General features: G+C 48.8%; 1 protein-coding gene across 5 annotated transcripts; it reads left to right on the top strand.

Moving 5' to 3' along the window:
• Nucleotides 1-13,480, top strand: Tgm1 (transglutaminase 1). 5 transcript variants are annotated; one of them, NM_001431338.1, is made up of 15 exons: nucleotides 1-105; nucleotides 894-1,241; nucleotides 1,391-1,579; nucleotides 2,472-2,720; nucleotides 3,069-3,187; nucleotides 3,588-3,695; nucleotides 4,064-4,238; nucleotides 4,618-4,756; nucleotides 4,874-4,977; nucleotides 7,196-7,284; nucleotides 7,730-7,883; nucleotides 7,985-8,266; nucleotides 8,497-8,657; nucleotides 9,028-9,164; nucleotides 13,092-13,480. In NM_001431338.1, exons 2-15 carry the CDS (start codon nucleotides 899-901, stop codon nucleotides 13,315-13,317), a joined length of 2,475 nt encoding a protein of 824 aa, NP_001418267.1. In that variant the 5' UTR covers nucleotides 1-105; nucleotides 894-898; the 3' UTR covers nucleotides 13,318-13,480. The 5 variants fall into 5 exon arrangements, with proteins under 5 accessions (NP_001418267.1, NP_001418268.1, NP_113847.1 ...); NM_001431339.1 differs by having other exon boundaries at nucleotides 1-196; NM_031659.2 differs by having other exon boundaries at nucleotides 1-296.
• Nucleotides 13,481-26,644: the final 13,164 nt, after the last annotated feature.

The raw sequence follows: 26,644 nt of genomic DNA, 5'->3' as shown, positions 1-26,644 counted from the left end.
CCACTCGCGTGGCTACGTCCAGCCTGTTGGTCCCGTCCCAAACGCCCTGACCTGCTCCACCCGGGCCCCGGGACCTGGTGGTGCCATCATCAACACCGCTGCCAGGTGAGAAGCTCCAACTTACACCTCAGTAGTGCTGAGCCACAGCGGGCCTTCGCTGTCAAGGGACAAACAGCCCAGAAAGGACCGATCTCCAGTGCGTACCTGCTGTGGGCTGAGACCCAATTTTCCTGGGGCCAATCTCTGCTTACGCCTGCTGTGCCCTCTCCGCGGTCCTGCCTGAAGTTTGCCCTAACGTGAGGAATGTGGGGGGACTCTGCCCGCTGTGCCTCCTACTTGCTTATGGAAAGAACTCTATTAAGAAATAGTTCTAGGGGCTGGGGATTTAGCTCAGTGGTAGAGCGCTTACCTAGGAAGCGCAAGGCCCTGGGTTCGGTCCCCAGCTCCGAAAAAAAGAACCAAAAAAAAAAAAAAAAAAAAAAAAAAAAAAAAGAAAAGAAATAGTTCTAGAGGCTGGACCTCTAAACTGAGAAGCCAGCAGGTGGAGAGACCTTACAGGGTTTGGAGATTGGGACTGTGGCAGGTGTTCTCTTAGGGAACTGCATTTCCTTAGAGGGATCCTCAAGGGTTTCTCCACTGGACATCTGTTTTTGAATATGATTTGAGAGTGTCTATATCTATAGCAAGGTGAAGTGAAGGTTTTTCTCTGCAGTATGAGGTGCTTTTTCTGGGTGACTGAATAGGGCCTTTGGGGCATCTCAGGGTTAGAATGAGATGATCCCAGCCACCTAACTGGTACTGAAGCAATTTCTCTGGGTAGAGTTTTTGGGTGAGTGGGCATCTCAGGCACAGGAGATCTGAATGGATGAGCACCCTCTGTCTCTTCTACACAGGCACAATGGAAGGTCCTCGCTCAGACGTGGGCCGCTGGGGTAGGAGCCCCTGGCAGCCCACGACACCGTCGCCAGAGCCAGAGCCAGAGCCAGAGCCAGACAGAAGCTCGCGCTCCCGCCGAGGAGGAGGCCGCTCCTTCTGGGCTCGCTGTTGTGGCTGCTGCTCCTGCGGGAACAGAGCTGATGATGACTGGGGACCCGAACCTTCTGGCTCCAGAAGCCGAGGGACCAGCTCCCGGGGTGGAGGCTCCCGGGGTGGGGACTCTCGGGGTAGGGACTCTCGAGGTGGCCGAAGACCTGAGTCTCGGGGCAGTGGTGTGAATGCAGCTGGAGATGGCACCATCCGAGGTGAGACTACACACACACCTTAGCTTAGAGCTGAACATTTATCGAACCTAACGTTTATCCTGGCATCTCTAAAGGGGGCGGAAAGACGTCTGAGGAGGGTCTAGGCTCCTGGTGGACTCTTCACTGACCCAGGGATGTGGTTTTTACAGAGGGAATGCTGGTTGTGAATGGTGTAGATCTGCTGTGCTCGCGATCAGACCAGAACCGCCGAGAGCACCACACCGATGAGTTTGAATATGACGAGCTAATTTTGCGCCGTGGGCAGCCCTTCCACATAATCCTCTTCCTGAACCGGGAGTATGAGTCCTCTGATCGCATTGCCCTTGAGCTTCTCATCGGTGAGTGGGGCCTGGAATGGGAAGGGGAAAGCCCCCCAGACTTGTTGAAGGGCTGGCGTCAGGTTAGAGAGGTCTTTAGGCTCCTCCCTGTCACTCCTCACCTCTGTCCAAAGAGGCTGGTGCCTGACTCATAGTGCTCCCCTAGTGGTGCTCTCGGGAAGGACGTGCTGCTGCAGTTTCTTCAAGCCTCCAGGGGCGACTGTCTCATTGAGCTGGCCTCTGTGTCTCCTTCAGCACAGTTGACTCCACGTGCCCTTCTTTCTGGGTCTTGCTGGTTCATCCTCCTAGCCCCCCATGTAACAATCTCTCTGCCTCTCTATCTCATGGCTCAAGACAGGTGCCTCCCTCACCATGTTGCCTGGTGACCGTTGACTGCCCAGCCTGGTGATTATGTAGCTGCTGGGGGCGGGTGACTCTTCTAACCCTTTGATTACAGCCCAGCCATGCACACCCCAGCCTCTAATTTCCCAGGTACCCCCTATCACCTCCAGAAATGCTCTGGGCTCTAGAAGCTGTGACCCCAGGGAGCCACTCTGCCCTTTAGTGTCTGGAGTGTTTTTCCTATGGGGCAAATGGAGTTGGCTCAGTTCTCCCCTTCAGTCCCATAGGACAGTGGGTGACAATGGCCCCAGTATTCCCTCCCTACTAGAGTTCATTTTCAGGGGAACAGGTTTGGGATGTTGAACTAGGGTTCTGCCCTGACAAGTAGGAGAGCATGGGGCGGCCACCAAGCCACTCTAAGGACGATTGTCACAGACTGATGTGGTAACCTTACTTAGGGACACATAAATTGGCTCACGGACATTTTGGGTGGGGCTGAATGAAATCTTAGTCTCTCTCCCACTTCCGGAGCAACTCTCTCACTGCCCAATTGCTGATCTTGTTTCTCTAGGAAACAATCCTGAGGTGGGCAAGGGCACCCACGTGATCATCCCAGTGGGTAAGGGAGGCAGCGGTGGCTGGAAGGCCCAAGTGACTAAGACCAATGGACACAACCTAACCCTGCGCGTCCACACCTCCCCTAATGCCATCATTGGCAAGTTTCAATTCACTGTCCGTACACGCTCAGAGGCTGGCGAGTTCCAGCTGCCCTTTGACCCCCGCAATGAGATCTACATCCTCTTCAATCCCTGGTGTCCAGGTAAGCCAGCCGGGGTCGAGAGCAGAGGGCAGGTGAGTCAGGGCTTCCTTTCCTGAGCTCCCAGGTGGGTGTCTGGGCATCTGGTCATAGGAAAAGACACCCATTGTCCAGGAGAGGAGACTGAGGCCCACTGTAGAAAAGAGACCCAGTTCACTTCTGATAAAGGGCCCAAGCCACAGCCAGTCTTTCTCACCATCCTTCCTTAGAGCAGTCCTGTCAGGCTAGAAGCATCCCTACCCCCATTTTTTCCCCCTGTGGGTATGATGAGTTCTGCAGACCTGACTGAGGGGAAGGCAGGGCCCTTGAAGAAAATGGATAAGACTTGCAATTTGTTTCCTGGGGATACAGAGGACATAGTGTATGTGGACCACGAAGACTGGCGACAAGAATATGTGCTTAATGAGTCTGGAAGAATCTACTATGGGACAGAAGCACAGATTGGCGAACGGACCTGGAATTATGGCCAGGTATGGCTGGCCTGTTCTTTCTCTTTGTCTCTGTCTCTCTCTGTCTCTCTCTGTCTCTCTCTGTCTCTCTCTGTCTCTCTCTGTCTCTCTCTGTCTCTCTCTGTCTCTCTCTCTGTCTCTCTCTGTCTCTCTCTCTCCTCTTTTGGTTTCTTGAGACAGGATTTCTCTGTGTAGTGTTATCTCTCGTGGAACTCACTCTGTGGACCAGGCTGGCCTCGAACTTACAGAGACCTACCTGCCTTTGACTCCTGAGTGCTGGGATTGAAGTTGTGTGCTGCTACTGGTCTTGTGCACTCACTAAAGGGAAATAGAAACGAAGGGCATGGTGGACTAACACTAGCCTGTGGTTTGAGCATCACTCAAGGAGCTGTCCTTACCTCTCTGCCCTACTGCCTTCCAGTTTGACCATGGGGTGCTGGATGCCTGCCTGTACATTCTGGATCGGAGGGGGATGCCATATGGAGGTCGCGGGGACCCAGTCAGTGTCTCTCGGGTCGTCTCTGCCATGGTGGGCACCCCTGTATCTCTAAGCCCTATCCATCGGTTTCTTCCTGCCCCGCCCTTTATGGATTTCCCATCCCTGCCCCTGAAGATGGTATTGAGGGAAAGGCTTTTCACCCCTTCTCTTCCCTCCTTGGCCTGTACCCCACCCCACCTTTCATTGTTTCTGTTCTGGCTCCTTTGGAATGTATGGCCAAACCCCAAACTTGGCACACCCAGTGTTCACATTCCAGTGTTGCGGCAGATGGGTTAGGGGAAGGGTGGGCGGGTTTAAGTTGACGTCCTGGTCTTGACGTTGCAACGTGAGGGGCTGGGGAATCCTGAAGGTCTTGAGCCCCTCCCCCAATCAGCCACACCTTATCTTTTCCTGGGCAGGTGAACTCCCTGGATGACAATGGAGTTCTGATTGGGAACTGGACTGGCGACTACTCTCGAGGCACCAATCCCTCAGCGTGGGTGGGCAGTGTGGAGATCCTGCTTAGCTACCTACGCACCGGCTATTCCGTCCCCTATGGCCAATGCTGGGTCTTTGCCGGTGTGACCACCACAGGTAGTAAAGGGAATAGACTAGGAGCAGCCCGGACTCTATAAGGAGGGGAGGGTTCTATTTCTGCACAGCCCGGCTTTAGCTACAGGATGGGGTGCCACTAAGGGTGGACGATAGCATGGCCTTAATTATCATTAATTAGTGTCAGCAACTGAGAGAGGCCCACGGGAGAGAAAAAAGGAGCCGGAGTCAAGTTCGGTGCCAAGTAGGAGGCTTTGTAACCCACAGTGCTTTGCAGCCCAAAGACCACCTGGGCCTTCTGACCCCTAACTCCTGTGGTTCCTCTGAGCTTGGCAAACTCAACGCCCTTTCTTGCTGCTCCTGCTGCTCCCACACCCACGGACAACCTCCACTCCAACCCTTAACCCTGCCTCCTCCGCAGTGCTCCGATGTCTGGGCCTTGCTACCCGTACTGTCACCAACTTCAACTCTGCACACGACACGGACACGTCCCTCACTATGGACATTTATTTTGATGAGAACATGAAGCCACTGGAGCACCTGAACCACGATTCTGTTTGGTGAGCACAGTGCCCTAAAGATGACCCGGGGCTTGAATGCGGAGGCATGGTGGGGATGGGACCTGGGAGGACCTGAGTGGGACCCTCAGACTCAGAGCTCCCTCCACGCCCCTCTAGGAACTTCCACGTGTGGAACGACTGCTGGATGAAGAGGCCAGATCTGCCCTCAGGCTTTGATGGGTGGCAGGTTGTGGATGCCACACCCCAGGAGACCAGCAGTGGTAAGGCAGGCCTTGCCCAAAACCTATTCCGAACACCTCCTCCAAGCCCTGAGTGCTAGCCCAGGACTTGGCTGGAGAACCAAATCTATAGCTCATTGTGTGGATTTACCAACTGAACCACCATGATGCCATCAGTTCATTTTCCTCTCTTTAGCTACTTAATTTTATTTTTTAATTTATAATGTTTAATGTAAAGAGATTCAAGAATATTCAGTAAGAAGTTTCCTTCTCCTGAGAAGCTTATTATTCTTACTTGCTTTTTTCCCATTTGTTTAGTTTGCTTTGCTTTAAGACAGGGTTTCTCTGTGTAGCTCTGGCTGTCCTGGAACTCTCTCTGTAGACCAGGCTGGTTTCTAATTCAGAGGCTCGCCTGCCTCTGCCTCCTGAGTACTGGGATTGAAGGTCACACTACCACCACCCAATTCTTATTTGCTTTTTAACTTATATATCCCAGATATAATTAGTTAAAAGACACACACACTCAGAGAAAAGAATTGTAAGTAATAAATGCATGAATAGAAGGAAAAAACAGTATTGAATTGAGTAAGATAATACATAAAAGTTGCTTATTTTCTCTTAGATGTCTTTAAAGTAAATTTCTATTTTGGGAGGTGCCTATTCAAACTCTTACCATCAAACTTGATCCATGGGAATTTCCAACAGTAGGATCTGGTAGTATATATCTAGTTCTTCCCAGAACTGGTTTTGAATGTGGGGCTTTGAGCATGTTCAGCGTCCATTTTTCAATCTCTATTTCAAAAGTTCCCCTGGGAGCGCTTACCTAGGAAGCGCAAGGCCCTGGGTTCGGTCCCCAGCTCCGAAAAAAAGAACCAAGAAACAAAAAAAAAGTTCCCCTGGTAATTCCTATGGACACCCATGTTTGGAACAAAATTCCATGGAACACATGATGAATGGCCGTGGCTCTTGGAGGTTGAATGGTGACTCTCGGAAGCAGAATGGCTTTGTCTGGATCTCCAGCAGAATGAGTCCTAGCTCCCTTTCTTTTTGTTCCCCTGTTCAGTGCATTCATGTACAATATAGAGAAATCAGGACTCAGACAGAAAACAGCTCTGTAACCATCAGACATGACCTGGGGCGACATGGCCTGTCAACCATTTGTCTCTTCTCTGAATCCACATATGTTGTCTCCACAGCAGTGGCCCTGCTCTCTGCTCTGCTCACACAGCCTCCTTTCCCTCTGGCGCTTCTGCCTTCTCAGAGTCAGACAGCCTTGGGCTGACTTACTTTCTTCAGGCCATTTCCCAGACCCCTCCCTGTCAATCATCTATGTAAAATGTGTGCTGGTTTGCATAACCTAGCAATGCTTGTAGTGGTAGCAAGGCTTGAAGTCTTGATCTCTGGTCCGGCTCTAAGAAGTAATGGGGTAGGCGTCAGGCAGAAGCTCTGACAGGATGGCTAGGGCTTCAGTCCATGATTACTTCTTAGATGAGTGATATTGGCAAGGAAGTACCTTACTCCTTTGTGTTTTGTGTTCTTGTATAGAGTACTCTCTCTCTCTCTCTCTCTCTCTCTCTCTCTCTCTCTCTCTCTCTCTCTCTCTGTGTGTGTGTGTGTGTGTGTGTGTGTGTGTACCGTAGTCCATATGGTGTAGTTGGGAGAATTAAATGGACACCATTTATCATGTAGCATGCCTACAACATTACAGCCGTTCAGTAAGTAGAAGCTTTTTCCATTGCACTGGCCGAGCCTGTTTCCCCATCTGTAAAAGGAGGCCAGAGCGTTAGGTGCTAAGATTCCTTCCTGTTGGAAGGCCCTCACTTCCTGTGTACACCTCTGCCCCTGCCTGCTCATTCCAGCCAGCTCAGCCTCTGTAGGGAGCCCTCCCGAGTACAGGGACAGTCTCTTCTTGCCCACCACCCTTCTACCTCCCAGTCAGGAAATCAGAGGGTGCTGCCAAGCTGAGGTGTTTCTGAAGGAGCATGGTGCTGCTGCTGCTCTCTCAGCCAACCAGAACCATTATAGGCCCTGAACTGATTGTGACGAAAGATTGGGGGAGGGTGTCCTGTACTCTGACAATGCAGCTTACCAGCTTGAGAATGTGCTGACAACCTGGTTATCAAGTCAGGCTGTCCACAGGCCCCTCCCAATCCCACCCTGCCCTCTGGGTGGCTGCTGTTGGACCCTTGTGTGGTCTCTGATCAGAGGACAAGAGGTCCCCCTTGGCCTTCTTAGACCCAACACCTGCTTCACTTCCCAGGCATCTTCTGCTGTGGCCCCTGTTCAGTGGAGTCCATCAAGAATGGCTTAGTCTACATGAAGTATGACACACCTTTCATTTTTGCCGAGGTAAGGGCTGGGCTCTGGGTGCCTCCTCTAGCAAACACTCTGGAGTGACCAGAGCCTTGGCCTCAGTCCTGAGCACTCTGGTCTTGCCTTCCCCGCTGACTGACTAGCTGTGTAACCTCGGGCAAGTCACTCATTCTAGAGTCTTAGTTTCCTCAGCTGTAAAAAGGAGATAATCATGGCTGCCTTGCTTCCTGTCCTCAGGATCAAAAGGGATAATGGATATGGGGCTGTTTCATTAGTTGTAAAGCCAGCGAATAAGCACAAGGAATTACTGTTATTAATGCCCAAATGGGCTACCAGGAGCCTCCTAGACATACTTCTTCCCCTGCTTTCAGAGCATGGCTGGTTGGCCCTGCCTGCAGCCCCTGGGGTTGAGGGAAGGTACTGGGGTCTCCCTCACCTGTCTCCCTGGCCCCTCAGTCCTGCTATTCTTTGCTCCCCATAGGTAAACAGTGATAAGGTATACTGGCAGCGGCAGGATGACGGCAGCTTCAAGATCGTGTATGTGGAAGAGAAAGCCATTGGCACACTGATTGTCACAAAGGCGATCAACTCCAACATGCGAGAGGACATCACCCACATCTATAAGCACCCAGAAGGTAACATTCTCCTAACCCAGCCAGCTCCAGCCTGAGGGCTCCTATAGAGCATTTGCCTACCCCAGCCAGAGCTCAACCTCACCTTTGACCTCAACCCCCAGGCTCAGAAGCAGAGAGGAAGGCTGTGGAAAAGGCTGCGGCCCATGGCAGCAAACCTAATGTGTATGCCACCCGGGACTCTGCTGAGGATGTGGCAATGCAGGTGGAGGCACAGGATGCTGTGATGGGGCAGGATCTGACTGTCTCTGTGGTGTTGACCAATCGTGGCAGTAGCCGACGCACTGTGAAGTTGCACCTCTACCTTTGTGTCACCTACTACACTGGTGTCTCTGGGCCTACCTTCAAGGAGACCAAGAAAGAAGTGGTATTAGCCCCAGGAGCCTGTAAGTGGTCCTTCCCCAGTCCTGTGCTCCCTTCCCTGTCCCTAGATGGTGCTCCCTCCCCGGCCCCACCCCTAGATGGTGCTCCCTCCCCGGCCCCACCCCTAGATGGTGCTCCCTCCCCGGCCCCACCCCTGGGTGTCCAAATACCATGGCTTAGGACATTGGAGGCCCTACAGCAACAGGCAGTTCTGGGGAAGAAGGCTTGTGATTACCATGCATTTTCTTCCCAGCGGACACTGTGGCCATGCCTGTGGCCTACAAGGAATACAAGCCCCACCTTGTGGACCAGGGGGCAATGTTGCTCAATGTCTCAGGCCATGTCAAGGAGAGTGGGCAGGTACTAGCCAAGCAACACACCTTCCGTTTGCGCACCCCAGACCTCTCTCTGACAGTGAGTACAGCTTTCTGGGACTCATGGGGTGTATAGGGAGCCAGAGCCTGAGGCTAAGGGAAATTGTGGGCAAGGGGAGAACCTTAAGCCTGAAACAAGTTACCCTGATGAGCCTTTTAGGAGAAGGTTAAGGTCCAGACCTGACCTTAGTTTCCTCATCAATAAAATGGATTCTCAGGTCCAATTCTGTTTCATACTCAAATTGTAGAATGGATAGGAGTTTCCTCCTCGAGTTTTGAGGAGGAAGACATTTCTGAAGGACAGAAATGTGGGACTTGGCGAGATTTCAATCCTAATGCGTTTCCCCCTTGAGTGCTAAGTATGGGCTGGCTGGGGCCTCTGATAAGGGATGGATCTCTGTTTCACTCAGTTACTGGGAGCTGCAGTAGTTGGCCAGGAATGTGAAGTCCAGATCGTGTTCAAGAACCCCCTGCCTATCACCCTCACCAACGTTGTCTTCCGGCTCGAAGGTTCTGGGTTACAGAGACCCAAGGTCCTCAATGTTGGGTGAGTCTGACCTCTAACTCTGCCTGAACCCTCCCCTTCACCCAGGCTACCCTGAGCCTCAGGTTTGCTTCTCCTTTTTGGTCAGGACCCCACAGAGCAGCTTGGGGGCAGCTGGCAGGCTCTGGCACCTGAGGCCAGTTCAGCCTGACCATTGTTCGAGACTTGCTGAGCGGCTCACTTTGCACTGTGTCCCTGCCCCGCCTCGCCTGTTAATTAGGGAGCTGAAACTCACACGGAAATCATTAGTAGCCCATCCCTAACATTTGCCAAATGCAGAAGTGTTGACCATGCGCTTTCAGGAGGGTTATCTCATTTGGAGATCGTGCAGGCCCTTTGCAGGGCATCAGAGACCATCATATAATTAAAAGGAGAGCTGTGGCACTCTAAAGATTTGGGTTCAAGCCCCTGCTCCGCTGCTCTTGACTGGATCTCCTTGGCCAGGCGCCTTCATCTCTTCCAAGCAGGTGTGGGCTCAGTTGTCCAGTGAAGATGACAGAGCCTCTGGTTAGTTGGTCCAGCCTTTGGTATAGCAGTCTCCGCAGTCACCATCACCATCCCCACTGTATAAGTGGGAAAGCTAGTAGTCTCATCCCACAGCTCAGAAGGGCAAGCTTTTCCCCTTCGGTGGCACAGACTGCCCAGGGTCTGCTGCACAGTGTGTGGGGTGAGAACTGAGCCTGAATTCTCAGGGTCTCTGCCAGCTTGGATCTGATCTCCACTGGGTAAGGCTCCGGACGCAAGGAGGGTACACAGCACTTATGTTCCTGAGCCTATTTCTGTCACAGACGTGTGTCCCTCATCCTTCTCAGGAAAAACATGGAGGGGAGGAGAAGGCAGAGGAAACCAGCTTTCTCCTGAAGGGGTGGGCATCCTGTTCTAAGAGAGGGGCTGTGAGAAAGTGTAGGATAAAGGACCCTAGCCTACCTTTCCCTTCAGACCTTATGCTGGTAGCCACTACTTTTGTTATGAAGCCAAAGATGAGTGCATTGTCTTGTTCTTTGGCAGAGCCTGGGACTCAGGGGCTGTGACATCACAAAGCAGCAGGAGATAAACCCTATAAGGGCCTGAAGCAGTTCAGGTGACAGGGTGTAAGATGTGCCCTGGGACATTCACACCACAGTGGAAGGAATCTTCAGTCTTAGGCTCCCTAGATGCATACACCCTTGCCAGGCACATCAGGCCCAGTGGCTCTTGGGCTGCCCCCACTAGAAGGACAGGACCACTGTGCTTGGTGAGAGGAGAGGTGGCCTTTCTTCCGTAGAGAGCTTGCACAGTCTCTGCCCTACCCTCATCCTCTCATTTGAGGGCTTCAGATTCCAAAATGGGTGTTACTTTGCCTCTCATTTACACATCAAAGGCTGTGGTATGGAAGGCAATTATACCACCTGGCATGACACCCTAGCCTGGTGACTGGCCTCTAAATAAACATTCCAGGACTCACTCCTCCAGTTGACTGTGTCACTGGGGAGGCTTGGGAATTTCCCCCAGAACCAGAATCACACTCTCTAAATCTTTAGTGGCTTATATCCTTCTTGAAAGGAGACAAGGCCAAAGCCATTTAAAGATTAATTACTAAGGGAAACAAACAAGTAGATATTAATGTCTAGATCATTTGGAAATTATGTACAACACAAAGGAGACATAGGTGCCTGTATCTACCTGTGAGGGATGGAGGGGGATGGAGCAGGAGAGGGCGGAGGAGAGAGAGAGAGAGAGATCTAGAATATCTATTGCCAAGGGCAGTTTCATTACCAGGCAGCAGTTGAGGGTCAGCCTAGCTTTAGCTGCTGACTTGCTCTCAGCTTAAACTCAAAAACTGGGGTGGGGGGGTGGGGGGAGGTGGGGTGAGCCAGGCATGGTGGCTCCTGCTTTCAGTACCACCCCTTCAGAGGAAGAGGGCCTTGTGAGTTGGAGCCTAGCTTGGTCTACAAAGTAAGTCCAGGACAGCAAGGGCTCTGTTCCACAGAGAAACCCTGTCTCCAAAAACCAAACAAGAACAAGTAATGTGGCAAGGGTCTTCCCTGAGCTACCAGAATGAGTCTGGGGAGATTCTGACATTCCCACTTTGAAAGGAGATAGCATTCTGACATTCCCACTTTGAAAGGAGATAGCAAGGTTTTTTTTTTTTTTTTTTTTTTTTGCAGGGGGAGTGGGGCAGAAATAATGTTAGTGGTTGTAATATAAAGGTTAACTTCTGAAATAAAACAACAAAATTATAGTAGACTTTTGAAGGCTGCTGTAAGGCTAAGCAACCTTTAAGGAAAACAATCAAGGACACAAACATGTGGCCAGTCCTGTTAAACCACAACCTGTTATAGACTTAATTTTGCTTCCTATCGGAACACTTCAGAAACCATCTGACCACCTCATCTCACTTTGATTCATGCCTGTGCTATGAACCAGAGCAAGTGAGGACCAAAGAAGTAGTCGTCTAAGACCACACAGCTAACTGGTAGACCCACTAGTTAGGTCCAGGGAATCCTCAGAAGCAGCCTCCAACCTGAGTGTTTTGCCCCAAGGAACACTCATCTTCAAAATTAGAGATGCTGGCTTGTTCCCTAGGTGGACTACTTCATGGGTCTAGTGCCAAAAAGGAATCCTAAGGCAAGCATGGGTTGAACTAGCAATCAGAAGTGCAGGTTTAGGAAGAATCAGGAGATATTCTAACAGCCACGAATAGAATTCATATAAGTGCAACCATGTTCATACTTAAAACGCAGTATGTCAGGTGGGATGGTAAATGCCTGTAATTGTAGTACTGTAATTGAGAGGCAGAGATACGAGGGTTGAAAGTTCAAGGCTAGCCTCAGCCACATAGTGAATTTGAGACTAGTCTGAGCTTCACGAGACCTCTAAAAAACCCAATAAGTAAAAGAATAAAATATGTAGGTTGAAGGAAATGCCCAGAAAAAGAAACGATTCATTTTCTTGGGGACAGGAGATATTGGGGTGGGGTGCGAGTTAGGACTTGGGGAAAGAATAGGAATTGAAGAGACAGAGCTAGGAGCTCAGGGCAGGCACAGCCAACCCTGCGGAATGCGATGGAATGAGTTTGAGTAAGGAGAGATACTCAGTGGGGCTGGTCCACAGGAAGAATGGTGGGGGTGATGCAGCTGCACCAGGGTGGGAGCTGAGTCAGAGTGAGCCTGTATGTCAGGTTAGGGAGTTGACTTCTCTTTCAGTAAGTGCCAGGGATGCCCAGCCCTTGAGGGATTTAGTTCGCTTCCCAGTGATTAGCAGGCTAGGGAAAAGATGAGATGAGTGTAGAAAACCCGAGATTCCCAGGGGTGTTCGGGAATACAGTTTCAGAGCTCCCTGAGGAAAAGGCACAGGTGTTGCTGTCACATACATATACACAGAGATATGAGAACACATGTCATTTTAAAACTGCTGATTGTCCCTGCTTGGGACAACCTTTTCCCCCCGGATAACAGCCTTCCGTTAATTCGGTACATGAAGTTGTTCCTTCTTTGTGAGGACAACTGGGTAGATTTCTTTAGCTTGCTATTCTGGCAAAACTGAAAGCCTTTGGGATCCCTGCTGGGCCTCCAGGTCTTGCTCTAAAATGCCCTTGGCCTTGACACCCTAGCGAGATGGGGTGCTTGCGACCAGGGACAGTGGAAAGAAAGTGGTCCAGGCTACTGTGCAGAGCACCAGCACTCTCTGTCTGGGTGGGAGAGGAAGGGACGAGGCAAGGTGCTGGGGAGATTTTTCAGTGCAGGCAGCTGGGTGTGTAGGTGCCATCAAGCTGTGTGGAGGTGACCTGGGGTGGAGGCTCTGTCCCGGTTGTGGGTGTAGACTCCAGCGGAACCCAGAAATGCCTGTATGACTTCACCTCTTGCTTTTGTTTTCTTCCTGGCCACTCTGGGTCAGTCCTTGCTTGACTCTACCCTTAGACAAGGCTCATGACACTGTCTCTGTCTACAGGGACATCGGGGGTAACGAGACGGTTACACTGCGCCAGACATTTGTTCCTGTGCGACCAGGCCCCCGCCAGCTCATTGCCAGTCTGGACAGTCCACAGCTTTCCCAAGTACACGGTGTCATTCAAGTGGATGTGGCCCCATCCTCTGGAGGCAGAGGTTTCTCAGAGGCTGTAGGTGACAGTCGCTCCGGGGAGAACATACCTATGGCATTTCGAGGTGGAGCTTAGCCCTGGGCCAGGAGCAATAGGACTGAAATCAGATGAACAAGGACATTGCCCCAAGATGGGGTCCTACCATAAAGTAGCTCCCCTGGCTCGGACAAGAAGGCTGGGGCACCCGGGGAGGCTGTTACTCTTTACCTGTGCTGATAATAAACCGTTTTTTAATGAAGAAGCTGTTTAGTGTTCTTGCCTATCTAGGTCAAGAAGTATGGAGTCGGGGTTGGGGATTTAGCTCAGTGGTAGAGCGCTTGCCTAGGAAGCGCAAGGCCCTGGGTTCGGTCCCCAGCTCCGGGGAAAAAAAGAACAAAAAAAAAAAAAAAAAAAAAAAAGTATGGAGTCGCACTGTGCTGGAGGTTTGTGCATTTTTTCCTTTTGGTTTTTCAAGACCAAGGGGATTCTCTGTGTAGCCCTGGCTGTCCTGAAACTGACTCTGTGTACTTGAGGCTGGCCTCGAACTCAAAAGAGCTGCCTGCCTCTGCCTCCTGAGTGCTGGGATTAAAGGTGTGTGCCATCAGGGTTGGGGATTTAGCTCAGTGGTAGAGCGCTTGCCTAACAAGTGCAAGGCCCTGGGTTCGGTCCCCAGCTCCGAAAAAAAGAAAAAAAAAAAAAAAAAAGGTGTGCGCCATCACCCCAGCTAGGTTGGCCTTTCTTGAGGCTCTCACTCTGAGAATTGTGGCTGGGAGGTGCCATCTCAGCTACCCTTGAGATAAAGCTTGCTTAATTTCATGACCACCACACGTACCCCAAACTGTATTTTCAAATATTCTGGTCTAAATTGGGCACGGAAAGCACAGGCCTGTGATCCCAGTTACTTGGAAGTAGGAGGATCTACTTTAGGAAGTTTAGGAAGTTTAGTACCTGCCTGAGTTACATAAAGAGTGAGTTCAGTGTCAGCTTGGGTAACTTAGGGAGACCGAGTCTCAAAATCAGAAGTGAAAAGAGCTCTGAGATTATATAGTTCAGGAATATAGGACCAGGCACAGCGTCTGCCTGGTACACTTAAAGACCTGGACTTGAGGCCCTTGCACTAAAGGAGGAAGTTAGTTCTGAGTCTCACAAGTTGTCCTCTGACCTCCATATATACAGCATGGCAGCATTCAGAAGGCTAAGGCAAGAGAATCAAGAGTTTGAGGCCAGTCTGCTACACAACAAGACCCTACCTCAAAACCATCAAGCAGCTAGGCATGAAGCCACACACCTTTAATCCTAGCACTCCTGGGGCAGAGGTAGGTAGATTTCTGGGTTTGAGGTCAGCCTGGTCTATACAGCAAGCTGCAAAGCAGTTAGAGATACATAGTGAATCTCTGTCTCAAAACAAATGAGGGGCTGGGGATTTAGCTCAGTGGTAGAGGGCTTGCCTAGCAAGCACAAGGCCCTGGGTTCGGTCCCCAGCTCCGGAAAAAAGAAAAAAAAAACCGAGAGAGAGAGAGAGAGAGAGAGAGAGAGAGAGAGAGAGAGAGAGAGAGAGGAAGGAGAAGAAGGAAAAGAAGGAGAAGAAGGAGAAGAAGGAGAAGGAGAAGAAGGAGAAGAAGGAGAAGAAGGAGAAGAAGGAGAAGAAGGAGAAGAAGGAGAAGAAGAAGAAGGAGAAGAAGGAGAAGAAGGAGAAGAAGGAGAAGAAGGAGAAGAAGGAGAAGAAGAAGAAGAGGAGGAGGAGGAGGAGGAGGAGGAGGAGGAGGAGGAGGAGGAGGAGGAAGAAAAGACAATAGTTTTGCTTCCAGGCTGCTTTCAGAGTCTCTTGAACTTCTGTGGCTCCAGCCTTCTCTGGCTTCAGTCGTGGGGTGCTGGGTAAGTGACTCAGGGCTCCCCTGAAGTATGTTCTTATCCAACCATACCTTTCTACCCAATATTAGCGCTCCTCGTGGTTGTAAGGACCACCAGCTCTTAAGCTTGTTCATTTACCACTTTCTTCTATCTCCACTAAATGTCTGATGAGCACTCCAGACGCAATACGGCCAAAAATTAAACTTCCGCCTCTGTCATATTCTCCTGCAGCCACTCCGATCTCTGTACACGACGGCTCTGCTGTCCCCAAATCCTTGCACTTGACATCTTGAAGTTACACTCTTCTGCAGCCTACCATCAGTCTGGGCGAATCTGGTGGTTCTTTTTTTACACACCTATGCCCTGAGGCTGACTGTGCCCGCTGCCTTTGCAGCCACCAGAGAGTCTCCATCCCTTCCTCGGATCACTGCGCTGAGCTTCCTGGTTATTCTCCCCACTTGTCCTTTCTTTGCTCACCACTCGGCCACCACCGGAATACAGTGAAAGATCACATCCCCCTCTGCTCAAAACCTAGTGTCCCTCAAAGCTCTTCTGACTTGCTCCTCTGACCAGCGCCTTCCTGTCCTCTAGTCTCAGTCCTTGTCTGACCTTCGCCCTTTGGCTTTTTTGTCTGTGCTTCTGTTTCAGGATCTGTGTGTGACCCTCTAGTCTCAGTCCTTGTCTGACCTTCGCCCTTTGGCTTTTTTGTCTGTGCTTCTGTTTCAGGATCTGTGTGTGACTTCCTCCTCTACTGGAGAAGTCCCTCCCTAAACACCTCAATGTCTTACTCCTTCACCCCTATTTACTTTTGTGTGGTCCACATTGGTGGGACCCTCCTTACCACTCCATTTAAAAATTACGACACCTTCATACTCCTTATCCCTATTTGCCCCTTTTTCTTTTTTCTTTTTTTTAAAGATTTATTTATTTATTTATTTATTTATTTATTTATTTATTTATTTTATATATGTGAGTACACTGTAGCTGTCTTCAGACACACCAGAAGAGGGCATCAGATCTTATTACAGATGGTTGTGAGCCACCATGTGGTTGCTGGGATTTGAACTCAGGACCTCTGGGAGAGCAGTCAGTGCTCTCAACCACTGAGCCATCTCTCCAGCCCGCCCCTTTTTCTTTGTACCTCACAGCATATATCCAATTCTTTGTGTGGTTGGCCTGCTAGCAGATTTTCTCTTCCCAGTTTGCCTATCACTGTCCTCGCTTCAACCTTGCAATCCTCCTGCCCCAGTTCCCCAAGTGCCATTTAAAAGCTCACATATCTGGCTCTCAAATGTCTTTGTTTTTCTTTTAGACTTATTTAATGCATGTATGTGTGTGTACCATGTGTGTGCTTGGTACCTGTGGAGATCAGAAGAGACTGCCAGGTGCCGTAGAACTGGAGTTGAGCAGGCCGTGAACCACCATGTAGTGCTGGGACCTGAACACTGGTCCCCTGCTAAAGCAGCAAGTGCTCTCGACTACGGAGCCATGTCTCCAGCCCCCCATGTATTTTTCAGGGAATGTTATGTGTAGAAGGATTTTAATCCAGCAATATAGCTACTCTGGCTGGAATACAGACAGGCCCCTTAGCACACACCTTTAATCCCCCTGACTGGAATCCCAAACAATGAAGGTAAAGTTAGTTTGTAGAGGGATACACCAATGTTTGAAATAATGTCTTGAGTGGCAGAAAAAGTGACAAATCAGAGAAAGATTTGACAGAATAGGTATGCCCAACTCTTTGGAGAACAGAGAGGAAAGAGAGGTGATTAAACAGGAAGCAGCACGGGGTTGGGGGCGGGTGTAGTTTTACTGGAACAGTCATCCAGAACCAGGCTGCAGAGAAAGAGAACAAGCTAGACAGATGTGAAGATGGAATGAGGAGCTAGAAGATTAGAACAAATTGCCAAAGGTAGCATGAGGCCAAGCAGCATGATGCAGTCAGAAGCTGAAAGAAGCCATTTTGAATCAGTTAGCCTGAGAGGAGTTTAAGCCAGAACAGCTGAGTTGACCAGCCAGCCAGAGTTCAGAAAGAGCTAGAAAGGGTGAGCTTATTCAGCAAAAAGTCTCAGAGGCTGAAAACATTCTAGGCCTAGATTAGATCGTACAGAGGCTAGAAGCTTCCAGGACTAGGTCCCGGTTAGCAGACAGAGGCAGTCAGCTTCCAAGATGACAATTACTGCAGGAGAATAAAAGTTACTCTTCCAGTTGTGTATTGGTGGCATCAGGTTTTTTCATACTGTCAATTCATAAGTGAATTAAAAAAAAAAGTAAAAAGGAGGACATGAGTGCTCCTAGGTACGGTGGAGGAGAAGGTTTCCTAGATATGAGGGAGACCTCTGCACAGCTGGAGGCAGACACATCTGGGGGAGTCCAGAGGAAACATGACCCTGAGAGGAGAGGGCAGAGGCAGGAGACCAGACCAGAGGCCAGTGTAGCCAAAATGGCTGGATTACATAGGGAAGGGCAGCCCAGCCTCGGGCTTAAGAATTAAGGGTAGGGATGGAATATACTGGCCACAGCCTGTAAAGGCTAGGGACTGAGGGATGCTAGGAAAACCTAGCTGACAGTTTACTTCGACATGTTAAATAGGTACCCTAGTTAGCTGTTTGTCCTGGATTTGAGATGTAACAGTAAGCTTACTCTAAATTAGCAGTTTTCACAGGACTTTAAAAGGTAACTGATGTAGCTGGGTGTGGTGGGGCATTCCTTTAAAGTAAGCCCCCAAGAAACAGAAACAGGAGGACAATTGAGCCAAGGCTACATAGTGATATATGGGCTTGTTTTTTGTTTTTAAAGCAACTAACTTTTAAAAAAGCAACACTTATTTTCTAATGATTTTTATGCTAAATAAAGTTAAAATGTTTTAAAATATCCAAAAGGCTCTCTCCTCCTCCTCTTCTTCTTCCTCCTCCTCCTCTTCCTCCTCTTCCTCCTCTCTCTGTGCCTACCCCTTTCTCTCTCCTTTCTCTATTCCACACCCCCTTCCCTGAACTTGGTCCTTGGAGCCAATAAACTCACCCACCCAAGAGCAGCTTCCCAATTTTACACACACACACACACACACACACACACACACACACACACACACACAGAAGGGCCAACAAGATGGCTCAGTGGGTAAGGTACTTGCTGTCAAGCTTGACAGCTGAGCTTGATCCCCGGATCCTCCCAGGGTGAATTGATACTGTCACATTGTCCTCGAACCTCCTACTAAGTGCTATAGTATGCATATGACCCTCACACATACTCAGAAATATATATATAAACAGTATCCAGAAGATTGGAGAGGTACAATGGCACATGCCTGTCATCCTAATGTTTGGCAGGCAGAGGCAGGTAGATTTCAAATTTGAGGCCAGCCTGGGATACAGAGCCAAGTTCTAGCTCAGCCTGTACTGAAAAATCTTATCTCAAAAAATAAATAATATAAATTAAAAAGTATACAGGACGATGAGTGGTTCTGCGCATGTGCTGAGGTTATTTTATGTGTATGGATTTTTTGCCTACATGTATGTACGTGTACTGTGTTGTGTGCACATGCCTGGTGCTCCTAGAGATTAGAAGATGACATCGGGTCCTCAGGAACTGGAGTTACAGATGATTGTGAGCCACCATGTGGGTACTGGGAACCAAAGCTGGGTCCTCTGCAATCTCTGAATGACTGATTGGGCCACAAAAGTCGGGGAGGGGCAGTTCCCAGAAGCAGAGGATAAAGGAACCATGCCGCGTGGGAAAGAAACACAAGAACACAGAGCTTCCAGGGACTAAGCCACTACCCAAAGACTATACATGGACTGACCTGCATAGGTAGCTATAAATAGCCTACTAAGGGCACCAGTGGAAGGGAAAGCCCTTGGTCCTGCCAAGACCCCCAGTGAACGGGATTCTTTGGGGGAGGGCGGTAATAGGGAGAGGATGGGGAGGGGAACACCTACATAAAAGGGGAGGAGGAAGGGTTGGGGGAATGTTGGCCTGGAAACCGGGAAAGGGAATAACATTTGAAATGTAAATAAGAAATACCCAATTTAATAAAGATGAAAAAAAAAAGAAACACAAGAACACAATGCACTTGGAGAATGCAGTGTGCTGAAAATGGCATGCGGCACTGGGCAAGCATGGAGGCAAGGGATAAGGAAGATGACTGGCCAGGTCATTCCAAGTTCTTTTTGCACTCTCCTGAGTGTCTCTGTGGTAGAACACTTGCCAAGCACGCATCACGAGGCCTTGGGTCCAATCGCCAGCACTGCAAAAAATTCTCTTGCCATCTTTTTAGGGATTTGGGCCTTTTTTTCTTTCCTGTGGGATCTCATGTCATACCTGGCTGGCATGAAACTCAAAGTGCTGGAATTGTAGACAGACTACCATGCCTGTGCTTTCTTCCAATGCAAAGAGGACCTTTCCGTTAAGGATAAGGATATATGATCTGTTTTTCAGTTTACCAGATTTTGATGAAACCAGGAATAAAAAAATCAAAGAGCAGTTGGGCTGGAAATAGGGTGTTGTCCCCTCAGGATGAAAGGCAGCAAACGAAGTAGAAGAAACCGTGAAAAAGAAGGGTGGGCTTAACAGCTGTAGGGACAGAACTGATTGGTGATCAATTAGATTTGAGAAGGAAGGACAGAGTTAAGGGCACTGGCTTGGATGTCTGAACTCATAGTGCTATGAAGACACATGGCATGCATTCTATGTGGGGCCCAGAAGGAGGAGCAAATCCTAACAGGGAAGAGAACTTGGTTTTCAGTTCACAGTGGAAGCAACTTAGAAGTTACTGTAGGGAGCGTAAGTCTGGAGTGAATCTATGTGGTTCAACATGAGCACAGCCATGCTAAGGAACCTGATGCCTCAGACTCATGGGAATGGCAAAGCCTTCCTCAGATCAGGTTCAAAGAACTGACAAAGACTTCCCTTGGGCCGCGTGAATGCTGAGCATGCGCAGAAAGTACTAACTGCCATGTCTGTCCTCTGGAACCACTGCAGTAGACTACTTCCCTGTAGAGACTCCTACGGAGATTTGCTACGCATGCCTTTTTGTTCAGCTGTATATAATTAACCCTCCTCAGGGATCCACAGAAGAAACCCACTGGGTTTCTGTTATTGTTGGTGCGTGTCCATCAGAGCACACACTGCCCACCAGATTCCAGCCTTGTGTCAGATTCTGTACTTGTGTCTGTGTTTCTGTCCTTTCTTCGTTCCCTCCGTGCCCATGTCAAGTCGACCCCTGCGCCATAGAGTGCAGCAGGCTCCCAGTAGCCTCACCACCAGAAGAAACTCACAGATGGTGAGTGAAGCGTAGCTGGTGAAGTGCCTGTCAAGCAGGACTGAAGACCTGAGTTTCATCCCTAGAGCCCACAGAAGCAAGGAGAGAACCAGTTCCTAAAAATTGTCTTTTGACCTCCGCGTAGATTCCTGCGGCTTGTTCACACATGTACCTGACACAGAGAAACACACACACAAGATAGTAAAATTAATAGAAATGGAATGAACTACAGGTCAACAATTCTATGTAGATTATCAGAATTATGGACGCCAGCCAGCTGTGGTGGCTCACATCTGTAATCTAAGCACTCGGGAGACTGAGGCAGGAGGATGGACATAAATTCAAGGCCAGCCCAGGCTATGAGGAGAGTTTCAGGCTAAACTGGGTTATAGAGTGAGACTCTTGTCTAAAAAAGGAGAGGAAGGAAAATGTGTGAGTACAAGGCAAACTGCTCTCCCAAACTGCTCTCTCACAACTTCTCAGCAGCAGGAAACCAATTCCAGGACTGGGCCGGAACACATGAAATACAAGGGACAAATAGCTGGAGGCGCCTTCACCTCTGGAAGCATTTCCCAGCTACTCAGTGAAAATTAGAGGAAAGTTCTGGGGCTTCTTGGCAAGGAAAGAGAAGAAAAAATTGGAAATCTATCTGGGGCTTCCCACTTTCTTTTTTCTTTTCCTTCCTTCCTTCTTTTCTTTTCTTTTTCTCTTTTCTTCTTTCTTTCTTTCTTCTTCTTCTTCTTCTTCTTCTTCTTCTTCTTCTTCTTCTTCTTCTTCTTCTTCTTCTTCTTCTTCTTTTTTTTTTTTAGATACGGTTTTACTATATAGCCCTGGCTGGCTTGAAACTTCCCGTGTAGACCAGGCTGGCCTGAAACTCCCAGAGACCCTCCCACCTCTGCCTCTGAGGAAGTGGTACTAAAGGTGCACACTCTGACTCTCAGCTTCTTTCCCCTCCTTTGTTGTTTTTGGAGACAGGGTTTCTCCGTGTAGCCCTGGCTGTCCTGGAACTCCCTTTGTAGACCAGGCTGGTCTTGAACTCAGGGATCTGCCTGCCTCTTAACTCCCCAGTGCTGGGACTAAAAATGTAAGCTACCACCAGCAGCTTTAGGCTTCATTACAATCTTTTTTCCCCCCAGTACTTTATTTATTCACTTTACATACTAATCACAGCCCTCCTCCCCAGTCTCTCCCAACTCCATCCCCCTCAACTTCTGCTCTGATAAGAGGGAGCCCCTGACTGCCTGGGTACCAACCCACCCTGGCACATCAAGTCACTGAAGGACCTGACACATCCTCTCTTACTAAGGCCAGACAAGGCAGCCCAGTTAGGGGAACAGGATCCACAGGCAGCTCTCTGCTCCAGTCACTGGGGGACCCACATGAAGACCAAGCTGCACATCTATTACACATGCGCAGAGGCCTAGGTCCAGCACATGTGTGCCCTTTGGTTGGTGGTTCAGTCACTGGGAGCCCCCAAAGGTCTAGGTTAGTTGACTTTGTTGGTCTTCCCGTGGAATCCCTATTCCCTCCTGGTCCCTTAATCCAGACTCCCCAAGCTCTATCTAATGTTTGACTGTGGGTCTCTGCATCTGTTTCAGTCAGCTGCTGGGTGGAGCCTCTCAGAGGACAGTTATGCTAGGCTCTCATCTGCAAGCATAACAGAGTAACATTAATGGTGTCAGGGATTAGTTCTTGCCCATGGGATGGGTCTCAAGTTGAGCCAGTCATTGGTTGGCAGTTCCCTCAGCCTCTATTTCATCTTTGTCCCTGCACTTCTTGTAGGTAGGACAAATTTTGGGTCAAAGATTTTGTGGGTGGGTTGGTGTCCTATCCCTTCACTGGGAGTCCTGCCTGGCTACAGCAGGTGGCCGCTTCTGGCTCCTGTACAATAAAATCCTGCACAATAAAAGGACCTCTGGCAGTTCCATTCCACTCATAACAAGGCCTGCCCTCAAAAGAAGCTAGCCCTGGGACTGGAGAGGTTGTTCAGTGGTTGAGAGCACTGGTGCATTTCTAGAGGACTGGCGTTCAGTTTCCAGCACCAGCATGAGGATTCAGCCATTTGTAACAGGAAATCATACACCCTCTGCTGCTGACCTCTGACCTCTACAGACACCAGGCTCACGCTTGGTGCACTCATACATATAAAATAAATAAATCTTTAAAAAGAAAGACCAAAGAAAGAAGAGACAGAGAAAGAAAAAGAAAAAAGGAGAAGGCAGGAAGGAAGGCAGGAAGGAAGGAAGGAAGGAAGGAAGGAAGGAAGGAAGGAAGGAAGGAAGGAGGGAGAGAATTCACCAACTCAGGTCACTAAAAGCCCAGTTAATCTTGAAAGGGGGCATTCCCAGTTTTAGCTCCTCCCACCCTTTACAAGAGGAGCTCAACTCCACCCTACTCTGGCTTTCATGTTTACCTCTAAGAAGACATGGGGAATATATGGGCCAAAGAAACACTTGTGAGAGTTACAACTCTTAGCACAAATTCTAAAAGACACCTACATAAACATACGACAACAGAATGCTCCCAATTCCTCCCAGACTCTCGCCCCACAACCCCCTAATCTGCCTGTAGGGCTGGTGAGATGACCCTACAGGCAGAACCATCAGCTGTGAACTGATCCCTCGAACCCATGTAAAGGTAGGTGGAAAGAACTGACGTCACAGATTTGTCTTCTGACCTCCACATGTCCATCGTAGCATATGTGTACACGGTGATTTTAAAAGACAGAAAAGGGGGTTGGGGATTTAGCTCAGTGGTAGAGCACTTGTCTAGCAAGCGCAAGGCCCTGGGTTCGGTCCCCAGCTCAGAAAAAAAAAAAAGACAGAAAAGAAATCTTGTATAGTAACAGGAGTAGAAGAGGAAGACTGACCATCTTTGATGTTAAGAAGTTTCTGGAAGTCAGGCGTGGCACTAGACACCTACGACCTTAGCATTTTGGAGACAGAAGTAGGATGGGAAGTTCGAGGCTATCCTCAGTACATACCCAGTTCCAGACTTGCCTGAACTACATGAGACTTGGTCTCAAAGAGGGGCTGGGGGAGATGGCTCAGCAATCAGCAGTTAGGAGCACTTGCCACTCATGCAGAGGACCAAGGTTTCTTTTCCAGCATCCACGTGACAGTAGCTGTCTTTGGCTACTTTGTGGATTATTTTTTCTTCCACCCTTCTCCACCCCTTTTCTACCTTTTCAACCCCCTAACACTAGAGAAGAGAGACAGAAGGATAGAGAGGAGAGAACGAGATCTCTGAATAAAGTCAGGGGTCAGAAAGGGCTGACTTTATTAACTACTTCCTGCTGATCAGGGGTGTTCAGTTCCTTGGGGGAAGTTTGATGTTCCCTATCAGGATATCTAATTTCTTCTTTTTGTTTCTTCTTTGTGCTTGACTACTTAACAAACCGTGACCAATGGCCTAAAGAGCCTCTGGGGCCCTAGTACTTACATATCCTCTTAAAAGTCCCCAGAATCCCTAACGTCAAACAATTGCAGAAACCATCTGCAGCTGGGAAAATCAGGCCCCTGTTAGAGCATGAGGCAAATGACAGTCCGCTTCTGTGGACAATCTGAAGCAGCCTCATGTCCACACCTGAGATTAATAAAACAAAAACATATAAAATTTCTTTGTTTTTTTTTTTTTAAAGAAACCAGAACTCCAAAATTGTCACTATACATGTCAGTTCCCAACACTCTGTAACTCCAGTTCTAAAGGACCAGATACCCTCTCTGACCTTCATAGATGCTCATAGACACTAGGCATATACATGCATACATGCAGACAAAACACTCAATACACATAAAATAGAAACAAATACATCTTTGAAAAGAAAAAAAAAACAGAAAACAACAACAACAAAAATCTGCCGAAGACCAGCTTTGACACCACAGCGGACAAGGCAGGCAGGGACATGTGGCGTCCAAGATTGGAACTGGGGCTAATACCAGCTGTCTAGGGGTGTGGTTGGGGTGGTGTCTGCTGATAGCAGCCATCAATTTACGGGATTAGCACTGCTGATGGAACAAACTGTAGTTATCTGGGGGTGGGCAAGAATGCCCAGAGAGAGACTCTGAACTCTTTTTAACTCTGAAGAAGCTAGAGAGAAAGGTTGTGTACATCTGCGTGCACATGTGTGCATGCACTCACACGAGAGTAATGTGCACAGAGAATTCTAAGGAAGAACTGGAAGGAAACAGCACTGGTACTGGAACAAAGGGTGCCTTGGTCCCTCTTGCTATTCTGAGTTTTCTGGGTCAGTGTTTATAGACAATTCTCAGTCATTGCCGTTGGAGGACCCTGCTATTAAGGTTGCAGTCCACCATGCTGCAACCCACTATGCCCTAATAGCTCTCTGAGCTCTGGACAAAATGGAGGACTCCCTTTCTCAGCAGGGCTTCCCTTTCTCTGCCTACCCTTCCTTGGAGGGAGTATCTCTGAGCCCAGTGGCCTTATCTGAAAAATGACCCTGTGCATGACTCAGCACACGAGTCACAGTCTAGCTTTCCAGCCTTGTGATCAATATTAACTATGCTATGACCAATCAGCCCTTCCCACACTTGCCCCTGAGAGCCCTTATACACCCTAACCCTGAAACAATAAACAGAGCTGTCTCACGGAAGCTGTCTCCGGAAGTCTTCCCATCCTACTCACAGCCTTCGGAACTCTCTGCTCTCTTGTTCCCTCTGCCCTAGTGGGCCAGTGGCCAACTACCAACTCCCACCCCCCAACCCCCCAGCCCGCCACCCAGGAGAAGAGAGAACCACAATTGCTTCAAACATTTCTTCATCATAGATTCTTACTGTATGTATGTGTTGCATGAACTTTTCCTGGGAGAATAACTGAAACTCTGTCTGAGCTTGAAGAAATCAATGTCAGTGAAAATGTCCAAAACTAGGGCTCATGCTAGGGCCTACCTAGCACGCACAGAATACCAGCAACACATAAGCCAAGAGTGGTGGTGCCCGCCTGTAATCTCAGCACTTAGGAGATAGAAGGCAGAGGATGGGGGTTTAAGGACACCCGTAGCCACAAAGCAAGTTTGAGCATACTTTGGGATGTGTAAGAACTATTGCAAAAAGCTGAAATGTTTCCAAAACTGAAATGAAAACAATAGACAAAAGTGAAAAAGATACAACATCCAAGAAGTGTTAGACTACAACACAGTGTTGTGAAATGCTGTCTGCTGAGCAGAACAGTCATAACCTTCTTTTTTTTTTTTTTTTTCTTTTTTTCGGAGCTGGGGACCAATCCAGGGCCTCGCGCTTGCTAGGCAAGTGCTCTACCGCTGAGCTAAATCCCCAACCCCCCAGCCAGTGCTCTTAACTGCCGGGCTATCCCTCCAGCCCCTTCATTTGACTTTTAAAAATACCGTATTTATTTTATTGTATGTGCATTGTGATTTGCCTACATGTATGTCTGAAACGAGGGTGTCAGACTCCCTGGAGCTGGAGTTACAATTGTGAGCTGCCGTAGGGATGCTAGGAATTGAATCCCAGGCCTCTGGGAGAGCAGCCTGTGCTCCTAACTGCTGAGCATCTCTCCAGCCCCCTTAATTTAATGCTTAACCTTGATGATCATTGGACAGTGTTCTCTGCCCAACTTCATCCTTTCCTTCCCACTCGTTTCAGCATTTTTGGTTTTCCTTTGATTGTGTATGTACATCTTGAGTATCATTTTGCTCTGTGTTTGTGGTGGTACTTATTCTGCTTGCTATTCTGAGTTTTCTGGATCTGTGTTTAGATCTACCATTACTTTGGGACAATTCTCAGTCATTGCTCCAAACATTTCTTCATCCTCTATTCTCACTGTGTGTAACAGTGGTTTTTATTTACCTTGGTGATTGTCTTCTCTGGCTTCCAAATAATCTAATCCAGGCCTGGAAGGTGTTCAGCCTCTGAGATTTTGTCTTAGTTAGGTTTCCATTTGCTGTGAAAAGACACCATGACCAAGGCAACTCTTAAAAGGGACAACATTTAATTGGGGATAGATTACAGATTCAGAGGTTTAGTCTATTAGAACCATGGCAGGAAGCACAGTAGCATCCAGGCAGACATGGTGCTGGAAAAGGAGCTGAGAGCACTACATCTTGTTCCAAAGTCAAACAGGAGAAAACTGGCTTCCAGGCAGCTAGGGGAAGAGTCTAGAAGCCCACCACAGTGACACACTTCTTCCAACAAGGCCACACCTATTCCAACAAGGTCACACCTCCTAATAGTGTCACTCACTCCCTGGACCAAGAATATTTAAACCACTACAGACTTACTGCTGAATAAGCTTTCACAACAATGTATAACGAGAGATTGGATTTCCACTCAGAAC

The sequence above is a fragment of the Rattus norvegicus genome, chromosome 15, assembly GCF_021556685.1.
Source record: "Rattus norvegicus strain SHRSP/BbbUtx chromosome 15, alternate assembly SHRSP_T2T, whole genome shotgun sequence".
In the NCBI taxonomy this organism is placed as follows: Eukaryota; Metazoa; Chordata; class Mammalia; order Rodentia; family Muridae; genus Rattus; species Rattus norvegicus.
This window is presented reverse-complemented; position numbering and strand designations above follow the sequence as displayed.